A 17236-nucleotide genomic window follows, 5' to 3' on the forward strand; every position below is an offset into this window, starting at 1 on the left:
AAGGATATACAAAACTTCACTATTTTGTTACGACTTTAACTGAATGAAAAAACAAAAATTTAGCAATCAACAATAAATAACATTTTTGGAAAAATAACCACAGTATAAGCTGTGATCAACAAATATAGCTGCATTATTAAATTTCAATGTGATGCACATGTCGATAAAAATACTATAGTTTAGCTTCACAAAGTCGTAAAATAAACTGGTATTTATAAAAATATAACATATAAATTCAATTATTAATGAAATTTAAACAAAATAAAATAAATCTTCCGAAAATAAATATACGTCAATTTTTTAAAATTGTTATTACATTGATATCTTTCTCTCTAAAAACTATTCATTAATAGATGCTTCTCATCATAAAAAGAGAATTTTGAGTTTAAACTTTATATGTCTATTTTCAAAGGATTAGATTAATGTTCAAAATTTTCTAATATTTTGCGAGAAAAAAATTCTGTCAATAGGACAGAAATGAGCATACAAAATCGGTGACAGAGAAAACGATGCAATTCCATGTGTCTCCGGAACGTCCCTCGGTGTCTCTTCGAATACTCTTTCTCTCGCTTCTCTCTCTCTCTCTCTCTCTCTCTGTCTCTCTCTCCTCTCACAAGAAGAGACATTTGGTGCAGACCATTACCCCAGTCCCGGGTGCCATCGGCCATCAGCAGCGCGTTAAAGCCGCTGCAATTACAAACTCCGACAGTCTCATCCCCTTTATTCCATTTCGCGCTCCTTCGTTCTCCTTTCGCCGTTCGTTCCCACATCACCCCTTCGTTCCTTCCACTCTTTCTCTCATTTTCCCTTTTCGATCCCTCGTTCATTTCTCTCGCTTTCTCACTTGCTTGTGCCTCGCCGCTCACCGGCCCCATTTACATTTGCCCGCTACTCTCGTAAAAGTAACTTTGTAACCCGTGCGGGCAGTATCCGAGCCAGGATTCCGTCCTCTATTCCGGGGAAATTACATGTCGGTCGGCACCGCAGGCTCGAAAGAAGATTTCCCTTATCAAGCGCGTTGCTTCCTTCTACCATCCCGACCGTCCTCTACCGCATACTGGATGTCCACTTACACCCAGCAATCAACCCCTTCCGCGTAAAATGACACGCACACAAGAAACACACACGTTTTAGGGACGTATTGTTAATTCTATGTCTCACGTAGCTAATATCCTTCATGAAAGTGTTGCAGACGAAAATAAAAAAAATGTGACTAACACAAAAAATTCAAGTGACGCTACAATAAAACGTAACGTATAAAATATTGTACATTATGATTTTGCTAATAATAAAATAATTTATACTTATTTATTTTTCAAACATTTTAAAAATATAAAAAGAAACATTAAGTTGTTTTACAATTTAAGAATATAACATAACTTTATATACGTTTTTGATAACTATTAGGTGTTGGAATTAATTCGTAGCGTTTTTTAATGAAAGAATGTTATTTATTTCACATGAGCATTAAAAAATACATTAATGAAAGTACTTCCCATCACTTGTAAAACGCTACGAATTAATTCCAACACCTAATATAATTATAGTTTTTGATGTTTATATTCATATAATATTCAGCCTAAAAAATAACAAAATACAAATTACTGAAAATTTGCGATTATTCATTGCAAAGTTACGTTCCATTATATTAATGTTTCATTTCAATTCTTGACTGGACTAAAATCTTTAACTGGGACAATCATATCGGTTTTCGATAAGCTTGAAAAGCTGTACATTGAATATTTTGAAATATTGGGAGGTAGCAATAAAAAAATTGTAGAGATACGTCATACTTAAATGAGCGAAGAAGTTTGAATGTCCCAGCGTGCATCAGATAGAGTGCTTCGTGAAATCGTTCAAAAAGTATTGGAATGGTTGCATGATCGCAATGTTTACTCGTACCTCTCGAACGCGACGTATCAACCACTCTGAAAAGTCGGAAATTTCTGGTATTCGGTGAAATTGTCGCATCGCAAATGTCCCATCGATATTCTATGGCCGCTTAGAGCGATTAAATCATTGCGTACAACTACCAGCACCGAAGTGACGTGGATTTTTCAGGTCAATTTACAGAGCACTTAATCGCAGATGAGCACGTATATAGTCAATGTTGGCGCGTGTAATGAATCGTTTACATGTGCGAACAAGAAACAACGTGTTTTAAAAGTAAACTTCTCCGCCAGATTATTTTTTAATCCGAGGCAATTAAGAGATGCACTCATAAAATAAATCTATAAAAATACTCTGCCAAACGCAAAACTCTCTATCAGAGAAAATTTTTAACGTAACGATAACTGATAACTAATCAATGAAATATTTCATTTTTATTTATCCAATATTATATTTTTATTCTTCCAATATTTATCGTATGTATAGGACTCTTACTATTAAAATAGCATAATCCATTTCTTATATTTCTTTCCATATATATATATATATAGAGTGCAACTGTATAGTCTATTCTTTCTGTATATAGTAAATTCTATTTTCTTGCAGTACACAATATTTATATTTTTGATACGAAATTCTGCGGATTGAAACCTATGTCGTATTTTTGTACACTGAACACGTTTATCCTAAATCCATCTATAAAACGAATCATCAGATTTTTCTAGGGATAGGCATGAGGCGACGATTATTATTCCGTCCCAGAAGATCACCTTTAATCGATGATTTATCCGCGGGTTCTCGTGAGGTCAAGCAGATAACCGCTTTAGCTTTTGTGCTTCTTTCTCACCAATATCCCACGATAGTCACGGTCGCCGTTTCATCGGACACCGTGGAAATCTCTCTTTAAGTCTGGCGGCTCAAGCATTTAACCCCGCGGTAATGGTAACAGTGTCAGTGATCGGCAAATCGATATACTATATCGAAAACGCCGAGGCTATACTGAGATCATTGCGGTTCGATTGCTCGACTAGGTCCAGCAAGTAATACGGTAGTGCCGCAGGGATTACAGACAGAGAGAGATACGAATTTATAGAACCCGAAAACGTTCGTGTTCTCAGCAAACTAGACGCTGAATACTTGCACGCATGTTGCACATCAAATACATATATATATGTATATATAGATATATATACACGTATGTATATCACACACGTGAGGATGTATATAAATATATAGGAATATGTTATGTATATTTGCCCTCTTTCATTAGGGATATCAGATATATAATCAAGTCACTGCGTTCGTATCAATATTAAAGAGAACGTCAGAAATATTCGCGAAAAATGCACTAGTAATTAAAGTTGTCAGCAAAAAAAATACGATCGTATTACATATGTTATGATATAAAGACGATGTTACACTGTGCAATAATATTAGCAAAAAAAGCTTGAACTTTTATCCTTTAAAATAATGAAAAAATAATTTGAGGATGAAAATGGAAAAAAATAACGGACAGATGTCATATCACATAATAATAACATAGCTTTAGGACGTAGTATATGGAATACGTGCGAAGAGATATTATCTGACCTTTTACCTTATTCCGTGAGAATTGCATCTTTGCACCTCCGTAACCTCGGCACGCGAATCGAATCTAAGAAAGCCCACCGGCAGCTGAAACTCATGAAACTGCCGGCGAAGTTTTAGTTGGATTAGTAACTTAGTGCGTGCTTATTGTCTTAACGAGTATCTATAATATTTCCGGGAACGTGATCTTCGCGGTTGTTCCAAGGATGAGGGTAAACCACATGCACTAGCCACTTGGCTAATTGTGTTGCATTAAATATTCAAGCAGGCAGCAAGATACAACGCAACCACTCTAATTTGTGTAGTAATTTGACGTACTGTTTTACGATATATCTATACGAAAATAATAAAATGACATTCGATAACAATATTTAATCATTCCAAAAATATATAAAATAAATAAATGAAAAATTGTTTCTTTTTCAAAGCTTGCTTCATTAACGATGCTAATACGCGACACTTTATACTGTACAATTGTTGCAATTTAAAAAGCGATAATAGATTAAACTAGAATGGAATAGTATAAAGGAAGACGAGGAAAGTTCGCAGCAGCTAGTCGGCCGGTAGCAAGGGTAGTTGGTGAAATCGTAGGATACCGGCTCTACGCGTCACTACGCTGTCAGAGGACGCAAGCGCGCTCGTGCCCCTTATCGAGTTCGAGAGCAAAAGCGACGGCTGCCGGTAGTGGTGGCGATGGCGGTGGTTATAGTAGTGGTGTTAGTGCTGTATACGCTATATACCGGTATATAGGGGGAAGATACGGCAGAAGGGTGGAATGGTTGTAGGTGGCGGCACACAACCGAGTTCGGAGACAGAGGGGGATCGGCGTTGAGGGTGAGAGCGCAGTGAGAGGGAGAGAAGCCGACGGAAGGGTAGGAAGACGAAACGCGGGGTAGAGGAGAAAAGAGAAGAGGAGCGATGTGGGGGTGGCGGGTGCAGCTACGAGTCGGGCGCCGCAGTGTTTGTCAGTCCTTCGTATGGACATCACGTTCGACGAGACTGATAGTATCCGCCGGTATTGGTATCCGTATATAAGCCATAATAACGTTTTTTAGTGACATCCATCATCATCGATAGCCACCAACGTCGGTCGTGCGTGCAATTCAACACCGTAGATGAACCCGCGGCTGCGGCACGCGCATCCGCGATCCCTGGTACCGTCGTTTCGCGCGTTTCGTCACTCTGTCCACGAGCGGACGAACGGCGCGGCGAGATCCTTACGGACAGTGGACGAGATGTGAAGACGTCGCCTTGGAAGCGATGTGGCTTCCGTTGGTGCTGCTCGCCTTGATGGCGAGCGGTTCCGCCTGTCCGTATCTCTGCGAGTGTCATCAGAATGATGTCGAGAAAAACGACGCGTCAACTTTGTTGGACGTGACGTGTCGCGAACGCGTACCCGGTCTATCGGAGTTACCCACGGTAGTGAGAAGTTTGTCGGTGGACAGCGCCGAGGGACCGGACGTTGATATCCTCCTAGATGAACTGGAAGCCGCCGACTTAGTGAACGATGCTTCGGATAATCTCAAAGCGAATGACACCTCGAAGACGAACGACACGTCGTCGTCGGAAGAGCCGACAGGTACAACGGAGATTCTACCGTATTTGGTCGAGTTCACAGTGACAAATTGTTCGTTGGTGTCGTTGAATGCGTCGTGGCACGGTCTCGAGCGCTTGAGGTCATTAAATTTGTCGTGCAACAACTTGCCACGGATAAGAGACGTGCTGGTGATCCGTGCGACGAATCTAAGCGAGTTGGCGTGCCTAGATCTATCGGACAATTCGTTAATGGACATCAGTGTCGATTCTTTCAGGACGCTCGTCGGACTCGTGCGACTGAGTTTACGTAAAAACGCGATTAGCACAGTGGACGAGGGCGCGTTTCGCGGTCTCGATCGACTGGAATTTCTCGATCTATCCGACAACAGGTTGGCGGACTTGCCGGATAACGCGCTCACGCCACTATACTCCTTGCAGAAACTCGATCTCAGCGGTAACCAGCTGCAAGTTCTGGGCGCCAGGTGGTTCGAAAGTCTCGACAGATTGAGGGAACTCGATGTTTCGCGAAATGGATTAGCCAGAGCGGCTTCGGGAACGCTGCAACCGTTATCGGGACTATCTATTCTAAGGCTAGCGGAAAATCCGCTAAAAGAGAGAGACGTATCTCTATTATTGGGTACTGGAAGGAGATTGGAGACGGTAGACGCGTCCCGCACTGGATTAGCGCGAGTTCCAGCCGCTTTAACGAGATCGGTCAGAGCACTTAGACTCGCTGGTAACAGACTGACTACCATTCGCAGCGGTGACTTGGATAGCTATCCTCTGTTGCGTATGTTGGATATTGCTGATAACCGTTTGGTGGATATCGAGAATGACGCTTTGGGACGACTGGAAGTTTTGGAAGAACTCGATCTATCAGGAAATGTACTTTCGAAGGTACCGGACAGTTTACCGAACAGCCTGGTGATGCTTAAATTGCAGCGAAACATCATAACTGCATTGAAATTCGATGATCTCAATGGTCTATACAATCTGCGATCGTTAATGTTGAACGATAATGCCATCAGTGAAATCGATGTGGGCGCGCTCGGTCAACTGCCTTTGCTCGCCGAGCTGGATTTATCCAATAATCCTATCAAAGTGTTATCAACTAATACTCTAAGTGGACCGAGTAATCTGACAAAGCTGCGAATGTCAGGACTAACGGCGCTTCAACGACATCAGGAAGAACAAAGCGACATGGCGTTTCCGGTACCGACTCCAGAACATTTGGTAATGTTAGATGTGTCGCGTAGTCCGGTTCTTGCTAGGCAGTTACTGGCGGATGATGCTGCACTATCTGCCTGCAAAAGTCTGACAGAGCTGAACCTCTCGGCGACCAACATCAGCACCGTCAGATCCGACGTCGCGTACATGTTGCCGCAGCTGCGCGTTCTTAGACTCGGTAAGAACAATTGGAACTGCACGGAAGATCTCTACTGGTTGGGCGAATGGATCAGACAACACCGCGAACCGAATCAACAATACCAAACAGCGCGATGTTCAAATCCGCGGAAACTGGCGGGATTATTTTTGCACGAACTGCCATCGCCGTCAAATTTCGTTTCCACAACCGCGGGAATCATCGCGACAGCGGCTGCAAGCACCTCGGTTACCCTATCTGTCGTCTTCACGCTCGAACATACGTCGAATACTGATCAGCCAAACGTCACGGTGTCTTCCAATATCGACGATGCGAATTCTGACGGTAACATCACGGATCTTCTCACGCTATCTTCCGTAAACGCGAAAACCGAATCAAAAATGGTAGCTGACTCAGATTTTCTCTCCATCTCGGAAACCGTCACCGCAACGGCGTCATCGAAAAAAACGGCGTCACCGCGAGTCTATGAGGCGCCAACATCCTTCCGTAACGTAACGTCGTCAATCACGATGCGGACGAGCGGAGAACCGGATCGAAAGAGCAATAAAACAAATCGTATCTCGATGGATCAGAATTTAATCAAGCACATCGTCGTCCCAGCCTCTCGAGCACCAAACGACCCCAAGCTATCCATTATGAGAATAGAAGACGCGGAGTCGCGTTCGCAAACTTTCGATAACCGAGCCGACGGTGGGACGCGAAAAAACGATAAGATGAGGAAAGTTGCCGCGTCAGGCGTCGGCGAAATCTTCTCGTCGGGCTCTTCGAACGTGGGAAGGAAAACGATCGAGAAGCACACGAACAGCATGAGTAATGTGACGAAGGCAAACGCAGTGTTGGACGAGCGCGATTCGAAAACGATAGCGGAAGAATTGAACAGTCGAGTGACCGATTCTGGTGCTAGAATATCGGAAGCTTTATCTGCCGGTGCCCATCCCGGAATGTTGGTGTTAGTCGGCGCGGCCCTCGGCGCCGTCGCGGCGCTGACCGTCGTACTCTCACGAAGAGCAACGGTGCATCGGACGGACAGGTATCATCGTCACGAGAATATCGAAGTGCACACTCTCACGCCTACTGCGGAGCTTTGGTGACCAGAATCGGAACACGTCCGATTGTTTGAGAGAGACAGGCGACTGGACGTCGAGAATCGTGACCGAGAAGCATCGATGCTGCCTCAACAATCGACTAGTCCACGGTTGATCGATGTGTGTTTGAGGAAGATTCTCAAGTAACCTACAGTATCGACACGCATCCTATTATTGCATCGACATCTAAATGGATATACCAAGGAGAGGTACAATAACTAAAGTATTAATAGAGAGTTGGGAGAGAATCCCTCCTGACTATGGAAGCCATGGGGAGAGGACGAGCGACTAAACGTCGAAGTTGGGAACGAGATATTCCGAGCTAATCCGTATCGCTTCGGAAACCGCCAATACGTCGCGGATTACTAGGGGACAATATCGGAAAAAATAAGAAATTATTCGAACGTGACATAAAACTTCTACAATCTGAAAAGGACAAAAGGAAGGCGGACAACTGTTGTGAAATTATCACGATTATCGTAAATCTGCAATACAATAATTAGGGACATATATTGATATAAATTCTATCAGATCTAAAGTTTATACAGATATAAACAAGTGTTACTTATAAAATCAATCTCTGTAATCACGTATCTGGCTTATCGAGTTCTTTGAAAATCGCGTGTGGCTCAATATGTAAAGTCATCCAGATGTCGATAAAACGGTATAATATCTACTCGATGGAAAGAATACTCGACGACACTGTTCAAACTCCATCAACGGCGGAGATGTAGACGTGAAGTACTGTAACCAAGACGTTAAAAGCACGAGCGAGAATCACCGCGTTATTTCATATAAATTCTGACATATACAAACACATCTGGTGCTGTACATGTCGTCCGTCGGGAAATACTGGACGCGTACTACGAACGAAAAACTCGGGGGAAAAGACTGTAAAAAAATTCGAAACTATTTCGACATACATCGCGGTGGATCAGCATCGCGCAAAACCTCAATCTCCTTCGTAATAAACACGAATTGTAGAAGGAAAAGTACGAACAAAAAATTATATACGGAGTTATTCGCGTGAGAGAACTCTAAATCCGTCAAAACCCTTTGAGATTGGGTTTGATGTTCTTCTGATTTCGGTATCGCACATAATGCAATCATTGTAACGCGTCATAATCGAGTGGCAATAACCACAAGCGAGCGGATTTAACAATTAAGCTGATTGACTTGGAATCAGACCGATAAAATGGACATAGTGACAATAATAATGGTTACACGCCGCGTCTCAAGAGTTTCACTCTTTGCGGTACGCTCAATTCCTGAGAAGACTATATTGTGACTGAAATGAAGTGCGAGTGTAATAAAAGTAGGAAGAGAGTATAAGGCTAGCAAAAGATAGAAAAACATGGACGTGGTAGAAAAGCAGGTAGGGCAACGCCGAAATGCAGAATGTAGGAGATGAAAAATTCGCGGTGGCAAATAGTATGCTTGAATGATAAAACCAGACGGAAAGCCAGAGAGAGTGTTAGACGGAAGAATTTTTATCAAATGGCATGTGCGTGTATGAGAGATCGAGAGAATCGAGCGTAAGAGAAAAAGAGAGAAGGGAGATTAATTCGAGAAATCGTTCTCGAATGCAGCAAAACGGGATGTACAGAAATATTGCTTCCGTACTTAATTTCACTAAGCTTGATGAGATGTCAAGACTTCTCAACAAATACAAAAATGAAAGAAAAGATGCTTGCGAGACAGAAAGAGAGAGAGAGAGAGAGAGAGAGAGAGAGAGAGAGAGAGAGAGAGAGAGAGAGAGAGAGAGAGAGAGAGTGTGTGTGTGTGTGTGTGTGTGTGTGTGAGAAAGCAAATAGACAAAAATAGCGAAGAGGCTAAATATTATCTTTCTTAAAATAACCAGTGTCAAAGTACCGCTATAATAATAAACCAATGTACAAAGATCCATGTTCATCGATCTTTTTTTCTCTTTACCTGCGTCATATTATTGTCTCCTTTATTTCTTGTGTAAACGTTCTGAATATACATATATTTCATAACAAATAGTAATAGAATATTCATATATATATACGTAAATGTTATTAAAAAATTATTTTTAAAAAAATATACGTTTTACTTTATAAAATTATTAACATGTACACGAATATTAAAAAATATACATAATATATGATTTCTTTTTTATTCTAAATAAAATAAACAATTTTATAGTACACACATTTGAGTATGTTAGACTCGTATTTTCATGTTAGTTTGATTATATATAACTTAAATAGCTCTCGTCAGAATTTAATAATAAAAAAATGGACGTCAAAGAAATTTATATTAGGAAGAAAATATCAACATATTGAATAGGTAAGTAAATTAATATTGTTATATATAGGTGCATCTATACATATTATTATAACGTGCCTGAAATTGTTAATACTGTCAAAAATGCTTCTCTAAATTTTAATGTCAGAGATATTATTACTGTGCCTGACATTTTTTAATTAAACTGTATCGTTACCATTAAAGTAATTGTTATAAAAACAATTAAAATTATTAACTATTCAATACATCAAAGTAAATTTAAAAAAAAATTTAGTAAGTTTATTTTTTTTTCTCTTATAAAAAATACTGTTTGTAAATTTCCTTTTTGCTTCAACAAAACTCAATCTCAATTATTAATTAAATAAACAAATATTCCACATGAAAAATATTTACTTTTTTTCTGTCGAGATAAATAAATAACTCGTCTACATGAATTACATATTTATTTTTGTTCTTGCAAGATTTCAATTATAATCAGATTCATATCTACGTCCCCATAATTTGCCACACATTAATTAAGGCCACGCGGAGAAAGACAAATATTTACCACATTAATTATAATCTCATTAACTCTAGCAATAACCACAAAAATACTCTTGCTGTATATTCCACAAGGTTATAATTCAAATGCATTGAACAGAATTATTAATTAATTAAATATAAGTAAATTTATTTTGATAATTAATAATTCCTTGTAGAAAAGGAAATGAGTATAGCTAAGTGCGATAGTTACTTCAAAATATTAATGGACTCTACAAGATTACAAGATTATCTGAAGACACTAAAGCTCCGTTGTTAAATTACAGGATCTCGAAATGACGCAAATGTAATTTTATAGATAATTCGAAGCGTTGGCGCTTTACTATATGCCTGCCGGGGAGTTTCTGAACAACGATAATAATGAGTTGGGGCGGCAATAAGGAAAAACGATATCTACGAAGCATATTGAATACAGCGATTCTGGAAGACGGGCACCCTTGCACTGCAGTTTAAATTTCCTACAAAATAACTCGTTGTAAGGAGTGCAACTAGGAAATTTAATCACCGTATAGCGGCTCTCGGTTCACCCTACGGGCTACGGAAGTGGCGAATTCAGTAACATCTTGCAGAAGTTCGTTACCCCTACTCTACCTTGTACAACCATCGGTTTACCAAGACGCCTGTACTATTTCGTAATATTGACTTCATCGATGAAAAACAGAATCCAGTTTGGAACTCATCTGCATACCGATCCCAGCGCAATTACTCTCTTCACGCGAATATTGTATAGCGTGTGTTATTGCACTCAAACAGCATGACGAATGGTCCACCAGGAAAATATCAAAAATAAAAAGCGACGAGGAATTTTCAATATGTCGCGTATAAATAGAGAATGCTAACAGCGTGAACTACTGTAACACTACTACTGTTTCTTATTAAAAAAGTTAAACGATTAAACAGTAAGCGAGAAAAATGTATAAATACAATAAGGTAGAAAAAATAGATAAGAAAAAAATAGATAAAAATCTATAAGAAAAATCAATGATATGATTAAGATGTATCATTTAATGTGCATAGAAAGTTGTTAGAACGGACATTATCCCTTTATAATATTTTAGATTTAAAATTTTAAACTTGATTAGAGACAATTATATTTGTATCAATTTGTATTGACATATGCAATAAAAAGCGTATTGCAATTTCGAACTCAATTGCACATCGATCCCAACACAATTACTCTTTTCCCAGTGGGAGATTGCAAGTTGAGTTGTTACACTACGATATACGCCAATCATTACAGAACGAAAAATAGATGCCTGAAAAGGCTGCTATTCATATTTTACAAGAGAAATCATATTACATGGCGTGAAATACGTAATAAGAGTGAACCATTTCGCAGGCAAATAAAAATCTTAATTATTTAGACATTATTTTAAATCATGTGTCTTTTGATATACTTTTGCAAAAATTCGCATTACTTCAATTACTTTCTTAAGCTGTTAAAAATGAAGATTGCTTTAATTAATTAACGCAAATTTCTTTCTGATTAATATTCTTGTAAATGAGTACTCATTTATCATATATACAAAATAATTCATATAATAATATGGCGCTATGCACTTTGCACACAAATACTCTTGACTAAATGTAGGTAGTTTTAGTCGCTATGGTGCCAGTGCGTCACACAAATAAGAGACATTCTGCTACGCAAATTGGCCTACAAATTCACTTATGGAATTGTTTGGCAAACGGCGAATTCAATCAACCTACTTACCGTTCTAACGTCATACCGAATTTATTATTCATAAAGTCAACAAAACTATCTAAATTCATATTTTCTAAATTTATGCGCGCAATATTGCTATATCGTAGTGTTTCTATGCAGCATCTCCCAAATATCCATACAACTAGTTCTGTATATTGAGCGAATCGATATTTCACTGATACACATAAAAAAAAAATATATATATATAATTAAAATCAAATTAACTTTAGAAAGTTATAAATCAACTTTTTATGCAACAATGAGAAAAGCCTCAAAATAGCCTAGTTAAAATATATATTTTTTCGTACCATTCGTATTATTAACAAAATATATTTTTATATATTTTATAATAAGCATCAATCATTTTTGTTAAATTTGTAAATCTCAGTCTTTAACATTTTCTTCATCTCGATGACAATAAGTCACGAAACATTCTGTACATAGATATTATAATAAAAAGTACTTAACTCGAGCCAATTACACGTTATTAGAGATAGAATTAACTGAACTAATCTCTACAGCCGACACAGAAGCGTTGGATGTTTGCTATTTCAGCTAGATAGTAAGAGAAACGTAACTCTCCGAACACAGTAGCATTGATCGAGAGCCGCTATGACTTTCTGTACAAAGGAGAGAGCACCGGCGACGCCAAGGTAAACTAGGTCTTCATGGTAGGAGAAGCAGAGATCCTCTTCATCGTGTCTACGATGGCCGCAAACCGCCGCCCTACTCGTTGCGCTCTTTCCGATCGCACGCTTCGCAAGCTTTGCAGTCTTTTTATTTACCTCCATCATGTCCGCCATGAAATTTTAGCGACGATTTAATACCAGCTAACATTGACTATCCAAGTAAACAAAAGTATTTCAAGTTATTTAATTTAAAAAATGCAATTTTCAATTTACTGTGTATGTATCTAATTTATATAAGCAATTTCTAAGCGTCTAATTTATGTATAGATAAATAATTTTTATTTTCACTTGAAAAGAAAACGCGTTATACTGCAAATAATTATACAACTTCTATATCAAATAAATTAAAAAAGAGAACCATACAAAAAAAGAATTTAAAGTGGATTAGAAAAATTTTTAACAAACGGAGTTTTATTTTACGGAACAATTCCGAGTATTTCTAGGAACTTATGGTTACGTGTGTTTCAAATAAAGTACGAATGAGACAATCGGAGAAGAAAAGAGCAACGGATTTTTCTGCCGGGCCGGTATAAGAAATTTCTGCCACGATACACTGGGAACTTCACGCCAGTTTTACTAGTTTCACAGACGTAAAGTTTTTTTTATGGTTCCGTTAGTACTTTATAAAATATTACAAAAATTTGCAAGCCTGGTTGCGAACCAATGGTATACCTTAGGGAATTATTGAAATAACTTTTGTTCTCTCTAGAGAGCTGCCTACAAAAAGAAATACGCGATTAAAGTCGCGCTAATAAATTTAAAGGTGGAAATATCCGCCTACGATAGCGATACGCTTTTATTAATGTGAAATAAAATTGTAGAAATTCTAATAAATAAATTATAAATAATCGCATGTTTTATCACGACAAAATTATTCAGAAGAGAGCAAAAAGAAATCGGACTTCTGATATGATTTCACGTATCAGACTTTTGCATTAAAGCGCTCTGCAAGAGAGCCTAATTAAATGAATGTAATAGTAAATAACTTTTTGTACGCATATTTATTTTTGTATATATTTGCGGGTTTGCGTGTGGCAGATAAATGTAAATTCTTCCTTCCTGAATATGCAATGTTTCAAAAGCTCGCTCGCGCCAACAACCGTTATTTTCTACCATACTTTTTGAGAATGATTGACGAGTTTAAGCGGCGGGAAGCGGCGGGACTCTGAAAAATAATTAGCTGCTCTAATTGACTCCATTATTTACGTGGAAATAACCTAGCCATCCCTGACGTAAAAATTCGAATTACAATGACGGCCTCGAAAGCGAGAATATCATATAAGCACGCGTAGACGTTCGCAGTTTCGCACACATTCACACGTGATGGTGTGATTGCTAAGGTTGCTCGACTGCTGGAATAATTGAAATTGATCGTTGTGGAAATGCCTCTTCTATATCCTTCCGTTTCGCTCGTTCTCCGCAGTCCTTTTAACTAGCACGTCCGAGAACTATAGCTGTATAAATAACGCTCTACTAATTTTTAAAAGGTTTAAAGCTTTGTGATTAATGCACGTAGCTTCATACTAATAGTACTGTTAAAATATTTATCTTAGGAAACTTTTCTGTTACCTTTCATTTATTTCAATCGCAGTTAATATTGTTAGTGTTAACAATATTATAATATATCACCGTGCAATACAATAATCATATTAAAACTCTTTAAATATTAACAAAACGAAATAGATAGATATATATATATATATATATATATCCCGTTAAACGCTCAGTTAAAATAAAATAATCCACATTTTTCTGCAAGAACATTCATTATATCTGAACAAATAGCACGATTTCCCGCACTCTATTAATGGATTACCATTACTGTAAAAGAGAGTACGTCGTAACGACCATTTCAACAATTCTACACATGCCAGTAATTCAAATGGCGACCACGTTTACAACGGTGATCCCGCTAACCACAGATTTACTGTCACGTACATGGTTTTATCGGACAGAGTGGTCGATATACACTTTATGCTTTTGACCTTTGTTGTAATATGTACACTCGGTACATTCGTATTTTTTATTGCATTTTTAAAACATGGTGTAAATTATTGCTACGGATTAGATACCGCTGTTTTGGAATATTAATAGATGCGCGCATGTAATACTAAGGTAAATAACGCTTGAAATTCAGAAAAAGATAATCACTATTGTCTGGTCTAAATAGATATCAACGTCACACACACTCGCAAGAAATAAAACACATACATTAAAAATTTCTGTTTAAAAATAGATAATTTCTAAATATTAGTGATTGCACGTGATAATAAAACAAATATTCGCGTGCCATGTATTGTGTTCAGATTTAAATACGAAAAGCAAGAAAAATTTCCGGTATAAATAAACGTTGCCGGCACTATCAGGATAATTTCACGCCTTCAAGCTGAGATTTGATCCGGCGTTTTTTTTTTTCTGCAGCAAATGCAACTGCCGTCTGTTAAATTGCGGCGAGCCACGAAAAATACGCACGGTCAATCGATTTATTCCCTCATATATTTCAGGATTACGAAAGTCCGAGGTCGGAATCTTCAGGAATATTTACGACCTGACCTGCCCAACGATACATCAAGTGATAAAACCAAGCGAATCGACTTTTTTTTTTAATATCGAGCACCGAAGAGTAGCACACAAATAAAGATTGTGCCAAATCCCGGAATGATGCACATGACATACGTACTTGCATACATGAACCAAAATCAACTATGAAATTATATATACATTCTATTGAATTCGCGTTTGCATTTGAAGAATACGTTATATGCATGCGAAATTGTACGTAAAATTTCATATTAAGGCACATTTTAATTTGCATTTTTATCAATGCTTTAATGGTTATATTATACCGAACGTAATAGAAATGTATAAAACTTTATCAATTAATATATAAAAAAAACACTCGCAAAATTTAATTCTTTTCATGAAAGAGTGGAAATGTAATTCACGGAATATAAAGGTATATATTTATCGTTTTGTAAAAAAATATATAGTATTTTGCAGAAAGAAAAAAGAATCTAAATAAAATTATAATCACACCGAATTTCCATTTAGGGCTTATAACATTTGCAGAGAACTTGTGATTATTGCCTTAATCACGGAATTCTTGAAATGACTATTCTCGTACATTCAAAGTATATTTCCAAATTTAATGATTATGTGAATGGTTTTACTGCGGCTATAACCCTGTATTTCGGACTGGAATGTGTATGAAGAAAGAAAATTTGAAATCGCAGAAAATGCGTTTATGTCAAAAAATGTTTAAAAAGATAATCGATGTATTAGCTCTTAATTAACTCTATATAATCATACGTAATTCAATTAAAGAAATATTATATTATATATAAGTTTACTCATTAGGCAAATAAATGTTCCTCAGATATTTTTTTCAAGTTTAATATTCTCGCGTCCCGTTTTGTATCCCTTTCTATTAAATACTTTCTATTAAATGGAATTAGTTACGTTTATTTTTGGTAACAGTTGCTAAATGAAAATGACAAATGTTCCGCAAAAAAATTAAAAACTTAAAATTGGTCACACGTTTCAGAAATCACTTTTAGCGCAAATTTAATTGACGTCCTGCCATACGATTGAAGCTGATTATTAATTATTCTGCCGCGCCATTTGCAGAACAGCAAAATAAAATAAAAATTATTGGAAGATGAAGGGGTGAAAAGCTGGTGAAGGATACTAATTTTCGTCAGCAAACGATTTCTCGCGTAACCGTACAAAAGAAAAAAGTGGAACATGCTGAAAATTAATTAGTTATATCTACCGACGAAAAGCGAAAAAATCGAAGAAACAAACTTTCATATAAAATATATCAAAATAAAAAATAATTGATTTGTCATATAAATATAATACATTTATCGTATTAATGTACAAAATGCGTAACATTCACACATTTTTTTTACAATTTTTATACATAATACACAATAAATTCTCATTCTTAAGAAATTATTATCATTAAGAAGATGCTTCTAAAGAACTAACTAAAATTCTTTTCAAAGAATTTTTTTATATAGCAAATAATTACCAAAAGAAAAGATTTAGCAGATGAAAACGATTCGAACCCTTCTTTGAAGAATATATATTATGAAGATGAGAAACGCAATATTTAAATCTTCTTATCTGATCATTCTTTGATGCGGAAGGACTTGCGTTTGTTTCTGAACTAAAGAAGTAGGAAATGTTATTTGTTACTAGAATCTATATTTCGTGAAGATATTACCCGCTAGCGCGTCTCTCGCGACAAAAACGAGTCTGCCGAGGACGAGTATAAATTCGATGCAGAACTACACCGCGAAAACGGGCCACGAAGTAAGTAAAATATTCGTACACACGACATCCACGGTACATTAGATATAAAGCTCCGAGAGATACAAACGTATTTCCTATAAATCACCATGGAAAAATAAAGCGTGGAAGTGTCGAATAATGAGAGACTTTTTGCAATTCAATAGCTTTATGACTCGCCTGGGGAAAACCAAAAATAATTTTAATAAAAATATTATTTCAAGTGACAATTGTATAACACAATAATATTTTTAAATGA

The 17236-nt window shown here is 37.2% G+C and overlaps 2 protein-coding genes across 2 annotated transcripts in view; one reads left to right on the forward strand and one right to left on the reverse strand.

Annotated features, from left to right (window-relative positions):
• timeout (circadian regulator timeout) overlaps nucleotides 1-17236 on the reverse strand; it is a 100279-nt gene that overhangs the window by 55672 nt on the left and 27371 nt on the right. The gene's annotated exons all lie outside the window — the stretch shown is intronic.
• LOC105148833 (uncharacterized) lies at nucleotides 3979-9383 on the forward strand. The gene has a single exon (XM_011060777.2). The coding sequence runs from the start codon at nucleotides 4738-4740 to the stop codon at nucleotides 7486-7488; it is 2751 nt and encodes a 916-aa protein (XP_011059079.2). The 5' UTR covers nucleotides 3979-4737; the 3' UTR covers nucleotides 7489-9383.

This window comes from Acromyrmex echinatior, chromosome 14, assembly GCF_024713525.1.
Source record: "Acromyrmex echinatior isolate Ae372 chromosome 14, ASM2471352v2, whole genome shotgun sequence".
Classification (NCBI taxonomy): domain Eukaryota; kingdom Metazoa; phylum Arthropoda; class Insecta; order Hymenoptera; family Formicidae; genus Acromyrmex; species Acromyrmex echinatior.

Coding starts and splice junctions, on each gene's coding strand:
- LOC105148833 (XM_011060777.2), top strand. CDS start 4,738: ATGTGGCTTCCGTTGGTGCTGCTCGCCTTGATGGCGAGCGGTTCCGCC.